Source organism: Chiloscyllium plagiosum, unplaced genomic scaffold, assembly GCF_037043375.1.
Source record: "Chiloscyllium plagiosum isolate Xiang-an unplaced genomic scaffold, Cpla_swu_hap1 HiC_scaffold_22, whole genome shotgun sequence".
NCBI lineage: Eukaryota > Metazoa > Chordata > Chondrichthyes > Orectolobiformes > Hemiscylliidae > Chiloscyllium > Chiloscyllium plagiosum.
Genome location: NW_028270160.1, coordinates 14,735,154 through 14,756,957, shown reverse-complemented (window position 1 = coordinate 14,756,957; position 21,804 = coordinate 14,735,154). Strand labels below are relative to the sequence as shown.

The 21,804-nt window shown below is 43.1% G+C and overlaps 1 protein-coding gene across 4 annotated transcripts in view; it reads left to right on the top strand.

Moving 5' to 3' along the window:
- The window catches only part of LOC122561290 (A-type potassium channel modulatory protein KCNIP2), a 365,867-nt gene that overhangs the window by 157,184 nt on the left and 186,879 nt on the right, over positions 1–21,804 (top strand). For 2 of the 4 annotated variants that reach the window (XM_043712948.2, XM_043712945.2), the window contains exon 1: positions 12,501–13,034. The exons of the other annotated variants lie outside the window; for them this stretch is intronic. In XM_043712948.2, coding sequence (XP_043568883.1) covers positions 12,947–13,034 — 88 coding nt within the window. In that variant the 5' untranslated portion in view covers positions 12,501–12,946. Of the gene's footprint in view, positions 1–12,500; positions 13,035–21,804 lie in introns of those variants that run through there. 4 annotated transcript variants of the gene reach the window in all.

Here is a 21,804-nt window from a genome sequence, read left to right as displayed (position 1 = left end):
TGCAAGTTCACCCACCATATTCTGGATGCTCCTGGCGTCGAAGTAGACACACTTCAAACCAATATCTTGCCTGCCAGTGCCTTCTTGTGATCTTGAAATCTTAGTTCTGACATCACTACTCTCATCCTCCCGTATACTTGAATTACAATTTTGGTTCCCAATCTCCTGCTGAATTAGTTTAAACCTATCCAAAGAGCATTAGCAAACTCCTCCCCCCCCCCCCCCTCAATATTGGTACCCCTGTGGTTCAGATGAAGACCATCTTGTTTGTAGAGGTCCCACCTATCCCAGAATAAGCCCCAATTATCCAGGAATCCAAAACCCTCCCTCCTGCACCATCCCAGTGGCCACGTATTCCACTCCTCGCTCTCCCTATTCCTTGCTTCGCTGGCACGGACAACAAACCAGAGATAACAACTCTGTTTGTTCTAGCTCTAAGCTTCCACCCTAGCTCACTGAATTTCTGGTTTAAATCCCCATCTCTTTTCCTATATCATTGGTGCCTATGTGGACCACAACTTGGGGCTGCTCCTTTCCCCCTCAAGGATCCCGAAAACACGATCAGAGACATCACAAAGCCTGGCACCTGGGAGGCAACACACCAACCGTGAGTCTCTCTCATTCCCACAGAACCTCCTATCTGTCCCCCTAACTTTGGAGTCCCCAATGATTAATGCTCCACTCTTCCTCCCCCTTCCCTTCTGAGCAACAGGGACAGAATCCGTGCCTTAGATCTGTTCCCCTTTGTTTACCCCTGGTAAGTCCACCCCCCACAAAAGTAACCAAAAGGGGATACTTGTTGAGGGGAACGGCCACTGGAGATCCCTACACTGCCTATAGGTTCCCATCGACGTTTGTTTACCTGAGGTGTGACTACCTCCCTGTAACTCCTCTCAATAAATCCCTCCACCTCCCGAATGATCCGAAGCTCATCCAGCTCCAGCTCCAGTTCCCTAACGTGGTTTTCGAGGAGCTGGAGTTGAGTGCACTTCCCACAGATGCAGTCAGTAGGGTCACTACTGGTGACTCTTACCTCCCACATTCTGCAGGAGGAACATTCAACTGCCCTAACCTCCATTCCCACTATTCTAAATTCATAACGAGACTACTGAAAATTTTTTTAAAAAGAAACTGTACTGTTAATAAAATTAGAAATACATAATCGAGAGCTTTGAGAAGAGGTTCTGGATGTGTTTGTTCACTGGGCTGGAAGGTTCATTTTCAGACGTTTCGTCACCATACTAGGTAACATCATCAGTGAGCCTCTGATGAAGCACTGGTGGTATGACCCACTTTCTATTTATGTGTTTAGGTTTCCTTGGGTTGGTGATGTCACCATAGAAAGCAAGGCATAACACCAGTGCTTCACCGGAGACTCACTGATGATGTTACCTAGTATGGTGACAAAACATCTGAAAATGAACCTTCCAACTCAGCAAACAAACTAATATCCATAAACAGGAGATTCAGAAGGTCTCTTCATTCTAGGGACTGGCCCTCTGGGCTGGCTGGTCAGAGCCCATGTACTGTGCACCTATAAATAAAGGGTGACTTGGTGACAGGATACATACCTCCTTGGAGTTATTTCAGAAGGTGACACCAACAACAGACATGATGGACAGAGTAACATCTTGCTGTGATTCTCCCATTCCTTTCCATGGAATTGTTTATATCTACTTGTGACGGTAGACAGTGCCTCAGCTTAATACCTCATCTGAGATACAGCACCTCTGACAGTTCAGCACTGCCTCAGCTTCAATTATAGACACAAGATGTTAGAATGGGGCTTAAGTCTATCACCTCTGAGCCTGAAGTGAGAATATTAACCAGCAGGTTGTGGGTAATTCTTTGATGGTAAATGATTGGGACGTCTGAGGATTGCAGTCTGCTTACTACTGAGTCACTATGTGCCATGAAAGAATTAGGAACATGGAGGCAGAAATAGGGTTTCAATCTCTCAGAAGCAGACTTTGGAACACATTCAAAAAAGCTGATCGGAGATGGAGAAAGTAATTAACAGAGAGACAGCGGTTATCAGCAGCTGCAGGAGCAACATCAATCATCGTAAAACCAATTAAAGAGCTGAGTGTAACACATAATGGAAGCTCATTCTGACCCAGATATCAAACCTCCCTGTAACCTTGTGGGTAAACTGACTAATCCCTCAGTAACCAGCTGATACAGTGAGGCTGACAATTAGTCAACAACTCAATAAGACACTAAACTCATGTTTACTTCGAAGGTCCTCTCTCAGCTCAACACGGAAGGCTGAGAAATACCAATTTGTGAGAACCTCCCTCAGCCCTCCATCCCTTAATGCCCTCTCCATCTGCGCACCCCACCTTCAGATGTTTTTTGCATATTCTCCAAAGTTTTTAAAGGGAAGCTTACCCTAAAGGGAAGTCACGGCAGGAGAGCTTACACCTGTGCTATGCCCCTCCTGTGCTATGTTGGAAGGTCATGCACAATTCCAGCCCTTGCAGCCACATGTGCAGGAAGTATGTCCAACTGCAGCTACTGGCGAACCACACTTCAGAGCTGGAGCAGTGGGTGGACTTACTGTGGAGCTGGGATTATCATGGACAGCACATCCAGTGAGATGGTCATGCCAGACTGAACAGGCAGAAAGAGGTTGGGTAACCACCAGGCAGAGTAGAGGAAACCAGCTCACACAGGGGCGCCTGTCGTCATCTTCCTCGATCAGAGAGACTGTTTTGAATACTATTGAGCGAGGGACTATTGAGGGGGCAGCAGCAGAAAACAGGTCTCTCTCACAGGGGTGCCTCTTGTGAAAAGACAGGAAGGGGAAAAATGACAGGGTTATAGTGATAGGGGATTAAATAGTACAGGGAACACAAAGATTTCTACAGCTGTAAAAGAGACTCCAGAATATATATTTTTTCCATTATTCATGTCACTGACTGGGCCAGCATTTATTGCCCATCCCTAATTGGGCAATTAAAACTCAACCATATTGCTGTGGGTCTCGAGTCACATGTAAGCTAGCAGTTTCCTTCCCTGAAAGACATTAGTGAACTAGATGGGTTTTTCCCAGTCCGCAATGGATTTATGGTCATCATTAGACTCTTAATTCTAGATTTTTATTGAACTCAAATGCTGCCATCTGCTGTGGTGGGGTTTGAACCTGGGTTCTCAGATCATTATTTGGGTTCCTGATGAAGGGCTTTTGCCCGAAATGTCGATTTTCCTGCTCCTCCGATGCTGCCTGACCTGTTGTGCTTTTCCAGCACCACTCTAATCTAGTCTCTGCATTAACAGTCCAGTGATAATACCACTAGACCATCATCACTCCATCAGGATGTTAGTTCCCTGGTGCCAGGGTCAACCTGGCATCCTGAGGGCAAGTGCGACAGCCAGTGGTTGTGGTACATATCATTACCATCAACACAGGTTAAAAAAGGAGTGAAGACCTACAAATAGCGTATAGGGAGTTGGGATGTAAATTCAAAAGTAGGATCAAAAATGTCCTGATTAAAAATGTCAGATGATTACATGGCTGGAGAGAGGGAAGATGGGCCCAGTACAAGCAGGAAGGGTTGGATCTTGGCAAGAGCAGGACTGATGACCGATATTCAGGGTGTGTCAGGCAGAGAGGGGTTTAAATTAGAATGTCAGGGGTTTGGGAACTAAACAGAGAGACACAGGACATAGAAAAATAAGGATAGACACAGAAGACTGAAAGGTAAGAAATTGGAAGTCTGACAAAATAAAGCTCATAAACAAATGGGACCATAGTGCAAACTAAAGTTCAGTTGACTAACAACATTAAAAAGACAAGTTGCCTGTTAATGCTCAGAGCATTTACAATAGTGTAGCTGAAATAACAATGAAGATAGGCATAAATGATATAGGTATAATGACAGAGTGACCAAGCTGCAGGGTGACCAAGCTTGGGAACTGATGATTCAGGGCTACTCATTACTTAGGAAGGACAGACAAAAGAGGAAAGGAGGTGGGGCAGAATTGTTTGTAAAGGGGGATATCAGTGCAATCATATGCAAAGATATTCATAAAATCATAATGTGGAATCTGTGTAGGTGGAGCTACGAAATACTAAGGGACTGAATATGTTGTTAAAGGTTGTCCAAATATGTAAGGGAAGGCATTAAATCAGAGATGTGAGCATTAAGGGTACAAATGTAATCATAGGTAACTTTAATTTACATATAGACTGGAGAAACCAAATGAGCAATGGAGGATTTGGAGGATTTCTCGGAGTGTGTACTTGATTTTTTTTTCAATACATTGAGGAATCAACTAGAGAGAAGGCTATACTAGACTGGTCCTGTGCAATGGGAAAGCATTACTTAACAATCTTATTGTGTGGGGTTGTTTAGCAACCATAATATTTTAGAATTCTTCATTAAGCTGGAGAGTGATGTAGTTGAATCTGAAACTGGCACCCTGAATCTAAAGAAAGGATACTATGAGGTTATGAGGTGCAAATTGGCAAGGATGGATTGGGATACCTTACTAAAGGGGTTGACAGTGGATAGGCGATGGCTAATATTTAAAGAAAGTGTGCATGTATTGCATCATTTATTTACTCCTGTCTGGCATAAAAATAAAAGAGAAAAGGTGGCTCAGCTATCACATACAAAAGGATTAGAGAAAGCATTAGATCCAAAGAGGAGATATATAAAATTTCCAGAAAAAGCAGCAAGCCTGAGGACTGGGACCAACTTAAAATTCTTCAAAAGAACACATAACTATTGATCAAGTGGGAGCAAATAAGATTGAGAGCAAAATTGTGGGAAACTTTAGAAACTGACCAAAGAAACTTCTATAAATACGTGAAGAGAAAAAGACTAGTAAAGACAAATGTACAGTCAGAGGCTAGGGAAATTATAATGGGGAGCAAAAAATGGCAGAAGAATTAAATGTACACGAGATTACAAATAATCTCCCAGAATTGTTAGGAACCGAGGGTCTAATGAGAGGGCAGAATTGAAGGAAATCAGTACTTGTATGAAAATGGTGCTAGGGAAATTAATAGTTTTAAAGGCTGACAAATGCCCAGGGCCTAAAAATCTACATCCCAGAGTTTCAAAGGAAGTGGCCCTGGAAATATTGCATGCATTGGAGGTCATTTTCCAAACTTCTAGAGAGTCTGGATCGGTTCCTACAGATTGAGGATGGCAAATATAGCCCCACTATTTCAAAAACCAGAAAATTACAGAAAAGTTAGCCTGCCCTCAATAGTGGGGGAAATGCTGCAGTCAATTTTAAATGAGGTGATAATTGAACATTTGGAGAGCATTAATGGGATTGAACAAAGCCAACGTGGGTTTAAGCAAATTGAGCAAATCAGGCTTAACAAATCTAACAGGTTGTTTTGAGACTATAAATAGTAGAATAGATAAGGGATAACCAGTGGAATTTTAGAAGTCTTCTGAGATGGTCCTTCATAAGAGGTTAGCGGACAAAGTTAAAGTACATGGGAGAAAGGGTAATGGATTGGCATGGGTCAAGAATTGGTTGACAAACAGGAAACAGAGTGGGGATAAATGGGAGGAGAACGCAAGGAGACTTCAAAGTGATTCAGTCAAGTTTAGTGAGTGGGCAAACACATGCAGTGCATTATGGCTCAATGTGAAGTTACACACTTTAGTGTAGAAACCAGAAAGCAAGAGTATTGCTTAAATGATAATGTAATGGGAAGTATGGATGTACAAAGGGATCCAGGTGTCTTTGTACACCAGTAAATGGACGTTGACAGGCAGGTGCAGCAGGCAATTAGGAAGATAAATGGGATATTGGGCTTCATTGCAAGAAAATTTGAATTCAGAAATAAGGATGTTTTACTGTGCCTTGGTGAGACCACACCTGGAGTGATGCATACAGTTTGGTCTCCCTACTGAAGAAAGGAGTGCCGCACTGTAAAAAGGGTCATTACTGAGGAGGTGCTGCACCGTTGGAGGGTCAGGACTGAGGGAGTGCTGCACTGTCGAAGGGTCAGTACCATGGGAGTACTGCACTGTCAGAAGTTCAGCACTGAGGGAGTGTCACACTATTACAAAGTCAGTACTGGGGGAGTGCAGCATTGTCAGAGGTCAGCAGTGAAGGCGTGCTGCACTGTCAGAGGGTCAGTACTGAGGGAGTGTTGCACTGCTCAAGAATCAGTACTGTGGGAGAGCTGTACAATGAGAGGGGCAGTACTGCAGGAGTGCTGCACTGTTGGAGGGCCAGTAATGAGGGAGTGCCACACTGTCAGAGGGTCAGTACTGAGGGAGTGCTGCACTGTCAGGGAGATATTAATGCAAACTTAGATACCAACCCAGAGGAAAAGATGGAAGGGCAGGTGGCCAAATTCTTATTCAAAGAAGGTAATAAGAATTGTCTTTAATGAGGAATGAGGTGGAGAATCAGCCTGAATTTGAGAGATTAGTACCAGGTGGGTGATGGTCCCACTAACAGCAGTTGGGCAATTAAATCCAGGTGTACAGGATGGCAGAGTTAAAGGATATGCTGGAGGTTTATTGGACAGGATGTAATTACAGAATGAAGGAGGGGCAAATCCTGGGAGACAGCTGAAAAGAAGTAGAGGATTTTAAGATTGAATTGTTGTGTTAGGTTCTTTTCCCTAGGTTTCGCACACACCAACTTCGGCAAACAGTTAAAGTTTATTAAAGTTTGTACAAGCTAGGTGACCCCTCTGACATACTTTGCTGGTCGTGTGAAGTTGAGTCAAAATGATGCCCTGAACAAAGAAAACACATCCCCTTTATACAGGTCAGTTGGTAAAGCTCACAGATACTCTGGCCACCCTCACCTCATAACCACATGTTACACCAGGTACAATGGTAGGATTAGGTCATCCTCGGAGGTAATGTAAACGTAAATGCCCTAATCCTGGGAATCGTTATGCAGTCGATTTCCTGACTCCGTGATTCCCCAAGACAATGTAGGTATGATATGTCCAAGCTTCAGGGTGGCCCTGCAAATGAGTTCTGGCTCTGTTACTTCCCCAGACAATGTAGATGTGATATGCTTCAGTATTGGGGGATGATCACGCAAGTGAACCTGATTGGCTGGGGGATGGCTATGAAAATATTTCAGATTGGAAGGGACTGAATGAGAGTTTAATTTGATAATCATAGGGGAGTAGCCGCAAATGACTGTCTAAATGAAATGGGAGCCATCTGCATTCTTGCCTGACTGTCGTCTCCATCCACTTCCAGAATGTTCAGTTTCTGGAGGAAGACAGTGCAGTTTAACCCTTTAATATTACATTAATGTCCAGGGAGACAGTCCATTTAATCTTTTAACATTACAGTTGCAGATTGGGAGTGGGATGAGATATGAATTAAAATAGAGGCTGCAAGTTTTGGACAACCTCAAGTTTCAAGGCACAATGCAGGAGGCCTTCCAGGAGGTGATAAATGATGTAAAGGTGGAAGTATGGTGGTGGTTTGAACTCAGACACCTGCTCCTCCTCCAGAAACTGTGAAAATCTCAGTCACCAGAATCTGGAGCTTCAGTTCACTATTCCCCAGGGCCCTCTGTGTGAAGCAGCACTGCCAAAAATAATTCCCTTTCTCTCGTACACGCAACTCATGTCAATCATAATCCTTGGGAAGCTGGTTACTCCCTGAGGGTTTATGGACATCTGTTCCGTTCAAGCTCGTCAGATCTCCAGCAGGAGGTGCGAGCACTTCCTCTGAAGTATTCTTTTCATTGCACTGAGGCAGTGTGCAGACACTGGGAAACTTGAATCAAGACCCCTCAGTCTGAACAAAACAAAAATCAGATCAATTCATAGTGACCTGAGAGTCTGCCCATCAGCAACTCCAGACTCTCAGCCAATTACAGCTTCATTCTCATCTTCAGTTCGAGAGGTTAGTGTGAAGAAGGAGAAATTTCCCTTGACGCTGTCCCATCAAACAGTCCCAGGGCAGTTACAGCACAGGGTTAGATAAAGTTAAGCTTCCTCTATACTGATTCTATCAAACACTCGCAGGACAGGGACAGAACAGTGTTAGATGCAGAGTAAAGCTCTTTCTATCCTTTTAAACTAAACATAAAGCATCGTCTACATGATCCCCATCAAACACTCCTAGGATAGGTACAATGTGAGGTAGGATACAGAATAAAGCTCCTTTTTGCACTGTCCCTATCAAACATCCCTAAGACAGGTACAGGGTTATGTTGTCCTGTTTATTTTGATGAAATGATCTGTCTTTGACATTATCTGCACCTATTCTCTGATGATTGTCACTCGTAGTAATAAGGGAGTGCTACCTTTCCATCAGTGCAACTGTATGTACACAGGTTTCTTGTTTCATGGAAGATGCCGGATTTCTGCTGATGTCCTGGTTAACATTCTAGCCTGAGCTGGAACCCTCACCATGAGATTAAATTGTCATTTCTCTCTGCTGCTATCTGTACTGCAACTGCCATGGACATCAAACTACTAATAGACTGCACACTTCAGTGGAAGTGAGATCCGCTGTGTGTCGTGTTGAGGAGTTTAATTATAGAGAGTTCTTGTTCTTGTTACATCTGGATGGCATACTCCCACTTCTCATTGTACTTGCTGTGCTTAGTTCTCCTGAGTGAGATTCCCAATGTAGGATTTGGAGTCAGTTGGTGGTATTTGCCAATTCTTTAATGGACTTTGTTTAAATTGATCAAATGCCCTTTCATAGCAAATGGAAAAACTCAATGTATGAGTAGGTCCCAGAGCCAGGGCCAGAACCTGACCTTCTGAAGTAGCTCATTGCTCAATTAAACAATGATAGTACATTCTCACTGGGAAAGAAACATGTGGGTTATGGCCACAATCTGATTAGGTTAGGAATGGGGAAATTAGTAATGAAGAACAAAGATATGACAAAGCAAATAAACACACACTTTATAATACCATCATCTCAGAAGAAGCCACACAACATTTCCCAGATTTGGAGGTGCTGGTGTTGGACTGGGGTGTGCACAGTTACAAATCACACAACCCCAGGTTATAGTCCAACAGGTTTAATTGGAAACACTAGCTTTCGGAGCGCCACTGATGACGGAGCAGTGGTCCGAAAGCTAGTGCTTCCAATTAAACCTGTTGGTCTATAACCTGGTGTTGTGTGATTTGTAACTTTGAATTAATTCCCAAAAGTGCGAGAGAGGCAGCGTTCTTTTGGAAGGAAGAGTTGAAGGAAACTTGTATTAGCAAAAAAAAGCAAGAAAAATCAATGGGATTGAAAGCTGATGAATCCCCAGGGACCTGATCACTTACACCCCAAAGCACTGAAGGAGTTGGCCATGGAAATAGCAGGTGAATTGATAATGATTTGCAAAATTCTGTTGATTCTGAACCATCCCAGTCATTTGGAGAGGCAAATGTAATATCACTACTTAAAAAAAAGAGAGAAAAACTGGGATTTACAGACTGGTTAGTCTAACATCAGCTGGATGGAAAACACTGGAGTCCACTATAATGGTTGTGATTATAGGACACTTAGAAAATACCAATAGAATCTGACAAAGTAAACATGGATTTATGAAAGGATACCTATGCTTGACTATGCAAAAGTGAGGACTGCAGATGCTGGAGATCAGAGTCAAGATCAGAGTGGTACTGGAAAAGCAGAGGAGGTCAGGCAGCATCTGAGGAGCAGAAAAATCAACATTTCAGGCAGGATGAAGGGCTCCTGCCCGAAATGTCGATTTTCCTGGTCCTCAGATGCTACCTGACCTGCTGTGCTTTTCCAGTACCACTCTACTCATGCTTGACAACCTACTGGAGTTTTTTGAAGATGTAACCCAGAATAGATTAGGGATAACCAGTAGATCTGGTATATTTGGATTTTCAGAACAAGCTTGATGTTCCAGATCACAGAGTATGATCACAGAATCACAGTATTGGTGGAGCAAACTAGATGGGCTGAATGGCCTAATTAATGGCTCCTATATCTTATGGTCTATAATTACAGTACAGAAGGAGGCCATTCAGCCCATTGTACCCAGTGGCTTTATTATTGTGGATGAGTGTGAGGTTATGCACTTCAGTAGAAGAAACAGAATGGCAGAGTATTATTTAAATGGTGATGGATAGGAAACATTGATCTAAGAAGGGACCCAGGGGGTCCTTGTACATCAGTGTAGCAAGTGCCAATTGGGAAGAAAAATGGTATGTTGGCCTTCATTGCAAGAGGGTTTGAGTACAGGAGTAAGGAAGTCTTTCTACAGTTGTAGAAAGGCCTTGGTGAGACCACACCTAGAGTTTGGGTGCATGTTTGGTCTCCTTACCTAAGTAAAGATATATTGTGCATTGAGAGGCTGCAGTGATGCCCCAGCGAAAATGTCAGGCACAAACGAGACTGGGGTTCATTGTCATGCTCTGAATGGTGAACAAACTGGCAATAGATCACTTGTAAGAACGCCAGTGTCTGGAGCCCACCCTGAGCCAGTGGTCAGCAGCTCCAGGGACAAGATGGACAAGTACATTGGGGAAAGGAGACAAGTTTCAGAGACACAAAGATTAAATACTGCAGGTGTTGAAAATTGCAAGTAATAACTATAAATGCTGGAAATATCTCACAAGTCTGGCAGCTTTTGTGGACTTTTTATTTGACAGGCTTTCTCCCATTGACCTCCTGATTATCTCAAATGTTTTTTATTTGTAAGAGTCAGAGATTTTGTCCTATTTCTAACCATGTTGAGGACAATCCAATAAGATTGCACAATGCAATAAAGTCTTCCAGTGGCATCTGTCTTCTTCATTTCATGCAACACAGACAGCTCATTAGCTGTCTCTTCAGGTTCATTCTCTGATGGGTCTTACTCTGATGTACTCAGTCATTAGAAATGCTATTTATATTTTATATTATATATTAACTAAATGATATTTACTCATTCATTCCAACTTAAGAAATTGACATTCAATCAAGATGAGTTTTCAGCAGTAAAAAGACACTGATGAACTGTTTTGCAATTGTCAGCTAAAGAATGAGCGTTTATAATGGTGGGGAGTGGGGACATCTTAGCTTAGTTTGGTAGCTTTCCTCACTAGTAAAACACCATAAAACCATAAGGTCTGTTCCTCCATTTAATCATAGTTGATATGTTTCTCAACCCCATTCTAATGACTTTTCCCCTTAACTTTTGACTATTTTTATATTTAAAGATGTATTATGAAATATTAGGGATCTAGAATCAATCATTGTTAGGTCAATAGATGTAATAATGATGATTGTTAAATCTAAAGATGTAGTAACAATTACTAAGAGGTGCAAAATACAATAGTAGTTATCATCTCAGAAGTTCCTCAGTATGGTGTCCCAGGCTCAACTATCTTTAGTTGCTTCATCAATGACTTTCCCTCCATCATAAAGTCAGAAGTGGGGATTTTCACTGATGACCACACAATGTTCAGCATCATTCAGGACTTCTCAGATACAGATGTAGTCCATGTCCAAATCCAGCAAACCCTAGACCATAGCTAGGTTGGGGTTGATAAGTGAGCTACATTTGCCCTACACAAATACCAGGTACTTTCAGTAATTTTCTGTGGTGGAATAAAACACCTTTAATCTGGCAAACATCTGTAAGTCCTTCAAAGGATCACATTGAGACCAAACCACATTGCACAATAGTCCAGGTGACCAATAGGTTAGTCAAAGAGATAGGTTTTAAGGAGCATCTTAAAGGAACAGAGAGAGAGAAATAGGAGGTTGATGGAGGAAATTGCAGACACCTGACTCAGCATCTGAAGACATGGCTAGCCATGGTGAGTGAAGAAAGTGGGGACAGCTGAAGGGACCAGAACTGAAGGTGCGCACAACTATCGGAAAGGTGTAGGGGTGAGCAAAAAGGAAGCATTTGAATATGAGGGTGAGAGTTAGTCTGATTCCTGAGATGAAGCGATTTGCCTTGTGAGGAAACTTGAAGTCTGTATCCATTGGAATTTGGAAGAATGGGAGGTGTCTTTTTTTGAAACATTGAATTCTGCACCCAAGTGATAGGGGGGATGCTGAGAGACCATTTCCCCCTCTCAGGAATCCAGAACTAGGAGACAGTTTCGAAATAAGGAGTCTCCTCATTAGGCTGGAGATGAGAAGGAATTCCTTCTCTGAGTGGTTGGAATGCTCTTCCCCAGCAATGGAGGTTAGGCCATCTCCTGGGTTAAGCTAGAGATATTGAAGAGTGAGTCAGGGTCAAAGGGGACAGGTGGGAAAGTGTGGTAGAGGTCACATCAGGATAATCATGAAATTATTGAAAAGTCTGCCCCTGATTCGATTTTATTACCAGTTCAGGGAGTCCCCACCACCCAGCTAGTGGGGAGGGTCAGAATTGGAAAATCAGCAGCAGAGTTTTGGAGGAGGTGTACGCTATGGAGCCTTCGTTTCAGATCCGATACAGCAGCAACCTTCACTATATGTGGGACTCAGTCCTGTACTCATTAAATGAGTAATGAGATCAGAGAATGTACGGCTGGTGGGTGCTGCTGTTGTTCCTGTTTGCAACTGAGAATCTCTGTCTTCGGGAGATATCGTGCGAGACCAGATCCTTACCTCCCGAGACTCATCTGTATTTATATATGTTTTTATAGTTGAGGTTGGTATGAACCACCGAGTCTGTGGTTACCTTGGCAACCATATTCGTCTTTAATTCGCTGTAACCACAAGCAGATGTTATATGTGAGTGGTGCTTTGGCTGAGAGCTGTCTACCCTTCACAGAGAGAGAGAGAAATACGTCAATTTAAAAAAAAACAATTTGAGACTTCTGAGAATCGTGGAGCTGCAATCGAGCTGTGGACGCCTCACAGAGTATCCCTGACAAGGGGGATCACTTCAAAGGATTCCCATCAAGTGGGGCAAGGAGTGGTGCACCGCAGAACTCTCCTCGTTGTCGACTCTTGTGTGGACTTTGCATTTCAAATTAGAACCGTTTTATCTTTAACCATAAATTCATCCCTCTCGGCTTCCACTCAGAATGAGCGTCTGCAAGAAACGCTGCAAGAGACAGCTGACTAAACTAGCTCGCTTCTTCTTTCGATTTCTCACTGGCACTTTAAGCCAAGGTAAGGGGACCATCCAATGGGAAGCATGGCGTTTGGTTAAGAGCTGTATCCCCTCAAGACATTAACCCCCCCGCCCCCCCTCCCACCTCCCTCCACCACTCCCACCCCCCAACCCGGGCACAACCCGTCTCTCGGTCAGGCCTGTGTGAATCCAGAGTGTAAATCCAGAAGCTCTGTGCCTGGATGTGACTATTAATTGATCAGACGGGGGTGATGTGGATGATCGGGGAGGGTTGAGTGAATGAGACAAAAGCTCATTCAAAGGCGAGGATTGTTGGTACAGACCTGCCGGGCTGAATGGCCTCCTCTTGTGTCCTGAGATCTCTCTGTTTTGACAGTGATGTGAATGAAGTCTGTGTATGTGATGCGTGAATAAACTCCATCAAGCCTGACCTGCACCCTGTGGGGTGGGAGACCGATATCTCCAGGGGGAATACTCTGCCAGAGAGAGAGGATGATTTGCTTTGGTCTCAGGCTTGTTTTCTTGATTAACTTTGACCTTAATTTGTTGCTGAAGCTATGTCAGGAAGGATGTACTGTCCCCCTTTCTGCTCTGTCACCTCTACCCGCTGATGCCCTGCTCAGCTGGGCACTTGGCTTTACCCAGCCGCCCACACCCACGTGTCAGCCCAGTTTGGGGTCTGGGGGCTTGGTTCCTTTGGTGACAGGAAATGCAGATGTTCCTGAGCTTGTCCGCTGGCAAAGCAGCAGTTGCTGAATTCCCAGAGGGAAAAAGAACTGTTTGAAAAGTAACTCTCTTGGAAGTGAAAATATAGGTTGTACAGGAACTCCATTTCAAAGTATATTGAGTGAATTAGGGGTGCCTTGTGGATCCATGGTAGCACCCCCATCACTGAGCTCAGTTGCCCAGGTTCAAGTCCCACCTGTTCCAAACATTTCCAAGTAAATGAGTCAGACCAATGTGCATCTTTGATATTTTGTGCTGTATTTTTTTCAGGAAGGGGAAACGCAGCTGATTTTCATCCTCCTTAATCCAGTTTAGCCCAATGTTAAAGCCAGCCCTAGACCACATGCAGCCCCCTCTCCTCCCTCTGTCACTGTCCCTTAGTGCTGCCAGGCTGAGATCATTGCAACTCAACAGAGATGAGGAATTGGACCAAAAGCCTTCCTGCTGGTTTCTGTGGCCCAGTCCCTCACTGTACAACCTGTTGAGCCTTTAGTGGGGTTGGCCTCGGGTCAGGGTGGGTGCTGGGGAGTCAGGCTCACTGACCTGTCCACTCAACTTTCCTGTAAAGATGTGGCAGAGACTGGCGTTGACTGAAATGCCGCAGAATTGCTTTTGGAGAGGAACAGGGGAGTTTAGCCTCCCCCCCCCACCCCCCCAACAATGTACCATGCAAATATTATCCCTCAGACCATCTGACAGTGAGCATCAGACATCACTGCTCTTTGTGAGATCTTGCTGTGCATTAGATGGCTGCGGATTTTGCTCAAGCAGCCCAGTGACTTTCATTTAATGGGAGCTCATTCCCTGCTAGATGATATATCTCAACACCACCTCACACCTCTTCCCTGCACCACCCCACAACACACACACGCACACACACCAAACCTTCTCTTCACTCTAAAGCTGCATTGCCAGTGCTTGGCTTATGAAAATGCAAATTAGATGTTCCCAGGCTAAACAGGACAAAGGAGCATTTTGCATTTTATTAATGTCGTTCACAACCTCAGACCGCCTCAGAAAGTGCCATGCAGCCAATGATACACCTTTGAGGTCACATCCCTGTTACAATCTAGGAAACACAAACTAATTTCCAAACCAGCGAACATCCACAATTCAGCACCAGAAAACAGAAAGGACAATCTGAGAGATGATGTTTGAGGGATAGCTATAGCTCAAGAGGACACTGGAGAGAGCTCCCCCTACAAAAGAGTTCCAAGGTAACGTTCTAGACTGTTCAAATTGCCAGAGGGTGCTTTATTCTGTATCTAACCCCATGCAAGTGTTTGATGGAGACAGTGTAAAGACATGAGTTACTCTGTATCTAGCCTCATGCTGTATCTGTCCTGGGAGTATTTGATGGTTACAGTGTAGAAGAAGTTTTACTCTGTATCTACTCCTGTATGTACCTGCACTGGGAATTTCTGATGCAATTATATTGTCTTCGATGGTAATAGTTGATTTGGGAATGAATGATGAGCTGACATTTCTCCCTGTGGTGAGAATATAAAGCCACAAATTAAGAATTCTGAAAAATGAAAGAAGACCCAGCATCAAAAGAGAATATGACTCTATAAAATATTTAACCTCTAATTAAAATACAGCTGCCTAAGAATAGTTAATAAGATCATCATTCTTTTCAAAACTAAGTCCAATCATTCTGCACTCATTTAGAGATGGTTTCATACCTCAGGAATGAAGCAGGGCATTACATTGAAGTAGCACTTGTCACAACATTGAATATTTAAATCAAGTGTGTTATCTTCTGCCATATTGCAACAACAATATGCAGCTCTTAATGCTCCTTTAAAATAATAAACACTCCCAAAACATTTCAGACAGGTTGATGTGTAAACATGTTGGCCAAAGGAAATGATTGTAATGATTTTCTAAAAGACAAATGTAGTGTGGCATGGTAGGGGGAGAGTGTCAGAGCTTGGGGTCCAGGCAGCTGATGGCATGGCCACCACTTGACGGAATGTTAAAACCAGGGTTGCACATTCCAAGGTTCAGGACTATGCACTGAGGGACGCACTAAAGCCTGGGGCAGCTGCCGCCAAGGCGCATTGGGGAAAGATCACCGTCTGAGGTCTTCCTGCTGAAGGTAAATGGGGGCCTGTTCACTTATTGGACCATCCTGCTATCTCAATTATATGTAAATATAGTCTTACACAAGTAAGAGATGCCTTTGAATTGTTTGTTGGATAGAGTCAAACTCCAATGTTTGTTTGTTTTCTTCACATATTACTGTACAGGACTGAACTGCTTTAGCGACTTTGTATGTATGTATACATACATTTTTATGAATAAAGTATATTCTTGAAATTAATAAAAAAAATCTCAAGTGGCCAGAAATAGAGAAGTGCAGAAATTGGCCTGGAGGAGATTAGAGAGACAAGCATGGGGTGATAAATAAACAAGCATTGGGCATCACCATAACCTGAACGTCTATTCAGACAGCTCTAGCCCCAGTCCTAATTTACGTCAGGTAATTGATATCAGGTGATAAGTAAACAGGGCCTAATGTAAATTAGGATCGGGGCTGGAGCTGTCTGAATAGACGTTCAGCTTATAGAAGGGGGAAGATGGGAAACTGGTCAGGAAGATATTGGAATTATTGAGTTTGGAGATCACAGAGGTAGGAATGAGAGTTTCAATAGCAGATGGGCTGGGGCAGGGGTGAAGTCCAACAGCTTATCACTGTATTTCACATCCCCCAGTAAACAACAGGTACAGCAGCGCTAAGTAATTACAAATTATCATTGAGTTTCAAACTCCTGTTACTAGTTATATGCATGAGGAATATATGTAATAGTCAGGAAAGACTGATTTCAAGAGAAAAGATAAGGATGATGGTGTTGGTAGAATGATCTAATTCAACATTGTGAAGGGATTCATTAGAATAAAAATAGAAAAGCTTTTTCCACCTTTTGGGGAGTCACAGGTCAGGACAGTGAAATGGTCAAGGTGAACATTATTTCAGGGGAAGCTAGATTAACACATGAGGAGGATAGGTGTAGAAGACTTTATTAATAGGTTTGAATGGAGAAGGATGGGAAGAGATTTGTTTAGAATATGGACACCAGTAGAGAGCTGTTGGGCAGAATAGCCTGTTTCTGTTCTGTAAATTCTGTGGTCATCTAGTTGATTAATATGGCAAAAGTGAGGACTGCAGATGCTGGAAACCAGAGTTTAGATCAGGGTGGTGCTCGAAAAGCACAGCAGGTCAGGCAGCATCCAAGGAGCAGGAAACTCAACATTTCGGGCAAAAGCCCTTCATCGGAATCCTGATGAAGGGCTTTTGCCTGAAACGTCGATTTTCCTGTTCCTCGGATGCTGCCTGACCTGCTGTGCTTTTCCAGCACCACTTTGACTTAAACTCTAGTTGCTTAATATGCTCTTGTCCTAGCGGGAAATTTCTTAACAATGTTTTAAATGTTTATTAACAGGAGAGAAATGTCTGACTGAAAGATTGTTTTTTTTTGTTTAATTTCATATTTTGGTTTCCAGAGCCACAGTATGTTATCCCCAAACAACTTAACCTCACATTGAGCGACCAGCCTTTCCTAACACTAACCCCAAACAAACCCATTTTGCTTCAACATTTTTTTTGCAAAGTGTTAAAGTTTGAGAAGGATTTTGAGTAACTGGAGTTGAGATGCTGATCAGCTATGAGCTAACTCAATAATAGAACAGGTTTGAGGGGCTGAATGACCGCTACATGTTCCTATGGAGAAAGAGAGGATACTTTCAGCAGGTGATTTTGTTTTTAGATGCTACATGAGGACTATGGATTCATTTCCTCCCTCACAGCACTCTGTTCAGTCATTCTAATGCCTTCCCTATCTCTCTCCCATCTCTGCCCAACACACCTCCAGTTCTGTCACAAATTGCACTTCCAAATGCCCTCTTTGGCCCCCTCTCCCAGTGCAAAGAAATTTTGCTTTCCTTCCCTCTCACACTTGCAGTTCACTCTGAAAAGATCTGTCATCTAAGTTCCTTTGTGCTGTCTCTGTTTGTCAAGAAGTGAGATTTGACTGAGAATGTCAGCAAGGTAATGACTGTCCTGATCCAGCTTTCCATCAGCGATTGGGAGATATTGTGTTGGATAAGATTAGCAGCTAAATAAGTTCCTACAAAACTTTCAGCAAAAAAAAATGACAGAACAGCTAAACATTTATTATAACGTCAGTTGACCTCTACATTGATCTGATCTGGTTGCAATGTTGCATTGACTGTCCTGAGAACAAAAACATTTTGCTCCTCAGTTGGGTCATTCTAACAGCAGAACAGTTTTCCCGATTCCCAATTTGCCTGAAGATGTCAGGTGATATTATGGGGCAGTTACTTCCAAAACCACATGTGACAATCTGAACCTTAACAGAAACTTTGGCTGTGGACAATGGTGGGAGGGTGATGGGAAGGGAGATGGGTGATGGGTGGGGAAAGGACTGCAAAAATAATCTGCTTTACGTGCTAACACTGCTCCATTATTGGCTTTTATTTTTCTGTGTGAGGGCACTAAGTGTGCTAAGGATGTCATCTCCTCTACATTGTTTGACAGCATCGATACTCCGGGGGGTATAGTGCATAGCTGGGAAACCAGGCCACCAGATGTTCAGCATCACGAGCTAAATTTATGTTAAGGTTGATTGATTTCATAGCAGTGATGAAAGAGAGAGCTTTCTGGTGATTTTCACAGCTCAGCCTCTCACATTATACTTAACCCATGGCAGACCACATTGCCTGTTATCAGGTAATAGGAACATTTCTACAAAATATTCTCCAATTTATTACTGCGTTATATTTTTACATCACACAATGTTGTCCACAATCAAAGTTGAGGGGAGTTAAACATTTCCTTACAACACAGGCTTAGGTACAGAGTAAACCTTCTTCTAAATATTTTCCCAATAAACCTAATCACAGAAACATTATGATACACTGCTAGAATAGGTGAGCCCTATTCCCATCAAACACTCCAAGGATAGATATAGCATAGGGGTTCAATACAGAGTAAAGCTGCCTCTACACTGTCCCCATCAAACACAGGGTTGCATACACAGGAAAGCTTCTTCCACACTGTCCCCATCAAACACTCCCAGCTCAGCTACAGCATGGGGTTAGATACAGAGTAAAGATGACTCTATACTGTCCCCATCAAACATTCCTAGGACAGGTACAGCCTGGGTAAATATAGAATAAGGCTTTCTCTATGCTGTTCCCATCCCAGGTCAGATACAGTATCGGGATGGATACAGAATAAAGCACAATGCCCCAAACTGTTGGCATTGCACTAAGATTAAAGGCTCCTCAGCTGTAGCAACATTGAACAACTTTCTTTCATCTCCCTAACAATGGTGTACCATAACGAAATATTCATGTATTATTCTAATGCTTATATGGCCTCAGTGAACTTCTAGCTTAAGCCCGGAAGGTGTCACAGTACACTCCTTGGACATTTCCAACTCATTTCTCTTCCTCGTCCCTTTTCTGGCAAATGATGATTGTTTTTTCTGCTGTGAACCTGATTGAAATGCTGTAAATATAATAGCAGGTTTTGGAATAAACTACATCTAACACCCAGGACATGAAACAGAGGGCTACATCCAGTTCCATCACCACACAGCCACTGTTATTGAAAAATGGGAAAGTTACAACTGAGAAACAGGTCTGTTCCATGTTGATACCCATCACAGCTTCCTATATTCTGAGAGTCGTTAGGAGTTAGGACACAGCAGAATTTCCTGTAACCCTATGTTCGCTTTTTCACCCATGGGATGTGGGTCAGCATTTATTGCCCATCTTTTGTTGGCCTTGACAAGATGGTAGTGAATTGTTTTCTTGAACTGCTGTAGTCCACATGCTGTAGGTTGACCCACAATGCCATTTGGGATGGAATCCCTGGCGTGGATGTTTGTGGATGTGGTGCCAATCCAGTGGACTGCTTTGTCCTGGATGATGTCAAGCTTCTTGAGAGTTGATGGAACTGCACCCATCCAGGCAAGTGGGGAATATCCCATCTCACTTGTGTCGTGTAGATGGTGGACAGGCTTTGGGAAGTCAGGAAATGAGTTACTTGTAACAGAATCCCTAGCCTCTGATCTGCTCTTGCAGCCACTGTATTTATATGGCTAGTTTAGTTCCATTTTTGGTTCTGATAACCCCCAGGATATTTAATTCAATTATGGTAACATTATTGAATGTCAAGTGGCAATGGTTACATCGTGTCTTATTGGAGATGGTCATTGACTGGCATTTGTGACGCATAAACATTGCTTGCCAATTTTCAGCCCAAGCCTGGATATTGCCTAGACCTTGAACATGGACTGCTTCAGTATCTGAGGGGTTGTGAATGGTGTTGAACATTGTACAATAATTGCTGAACATGAACATTTCTGATCTTATGATGGAAGAACGGTCATTGATGAAGCAGCTGAAGTTAGTTATGCTGAGGAACTCCTGCAGAGATGTCCTGGAGCTGAAATGACTGAAATCCAACAGCCACAACCATCTTCCTCCGTGCCAGGTATGATTCCAACTACCGGAGAACCTTTCCCTGAACTTCCATTTGTAGAGGTTAGAATTTGGTCAGCCAGATGTGCATAGTCAATAACCGAAATAGAAATTGGTGGCAAAACTCAGCAGGTCTGGCACCATCTGCAGAAAGAAAACTGTGTTACCATTTTGAGTCCAGTGACTCTTCATTAGAATGGTTTAGATCTCCAGTGGTCACAGTTCTTTATGTTACTATACATCAGTCAGTTCTAGTGATGTTGACAGCTAATGAGCTGAGGCAGGGACAGAGATAGCCAATAGTACAGAAGATGAAATAAGAGTTATATACATAGAGTCATAGAGGTGTACAGCACGGAAACAGACCCTTCGGTCCATTCGTCCATGCCGACCAGATATTCCAACCCAATCTAGTCCCACCTGGCCTATATCCCTCCAAATCCTTCCTATTCATATAGCCAACCAGATGCTTTTTAAATGTTGCAGTTGAACTCTCCTCCACCACTTTCTCTGGCAGCTCATTCCGTATATATACCATGCTCTGCATGAAAAGGTTGGCCCTTAGGTCTCTTTTATATCTCACACTACATCTATGCTCTCTAGTTCTGGACTCCCCCACCCCAGGGAAAAAAACTTTGTCTATTTATCCTATCCATGCCCCTCATGATTTTATAAACCTCTATAAGGTCACCCCTCAGCCTCCGACGCTCCAGGGAAAATAGCCCCAGCCTGTTCAACCTCTCCCTATAGCTCAAATCCTCCAACCCTGGCAACATCCTTGTAAATCATTTCTGAACCCTTTCAAGTTTTGCAACATCTTTCCGATAGGAAGGAGACCAGAATTGCATGCAATGTTCCAAAAGTGGCCTCACCAATGTCCTGTACAGCCGCAACATGACCTCCCAACTCCTGTACTCAATACTCTGACCAACAAAGGAAAGCATACCAAACGCCTTCTTCACTATCCTATCTATCTGTGATTCCACTTTCAAGGAGATATGAATCTGCACTTCAAGGTCTCTTTGTTCAGTAACTAGGACCTTACCATTAAGTGTATAAGTCCTGCTAAGATTTGCTTTTCCAAAATGCAGCACCTCGTTCTTTGAGATGGCAGAAGTTTATTGTAGGAAGTCCATTTAGAAAAATGACACCGAGCTTTGGTCACCATATCCACCACACCCTACCTCAATCCAATGCCATTGTCAGTCATTGACCCTGTTCTAACTCTCTTTTGCTTAGCTTCTTGAAATTGTAGGAATTGTTTCATATAGCTTTTGGTTACTTGTCAACAGTATTTACCCAGAAAGAAATGGCACATGCAAACTCCGTGCCTGATCCAAAGCCACAAAATTGGTGGCAGCCATTCTCAGCGAGGTATCTTGGCCAATCAGAGTCAACTTGCTTGGTTTAAAATTTAAACAAAGCTCAGCAGTTTACTGTCAGTCATCATTAATCTGTACATTCTTCAGGGCAATGCCTGTACTAATCTGTGTCCAGCCAATCAATTTCCACGATTGCAGTACAAACGTTGTTTTGCCTTTGCATTTTGGTATTCTTGCAAATTGTCCT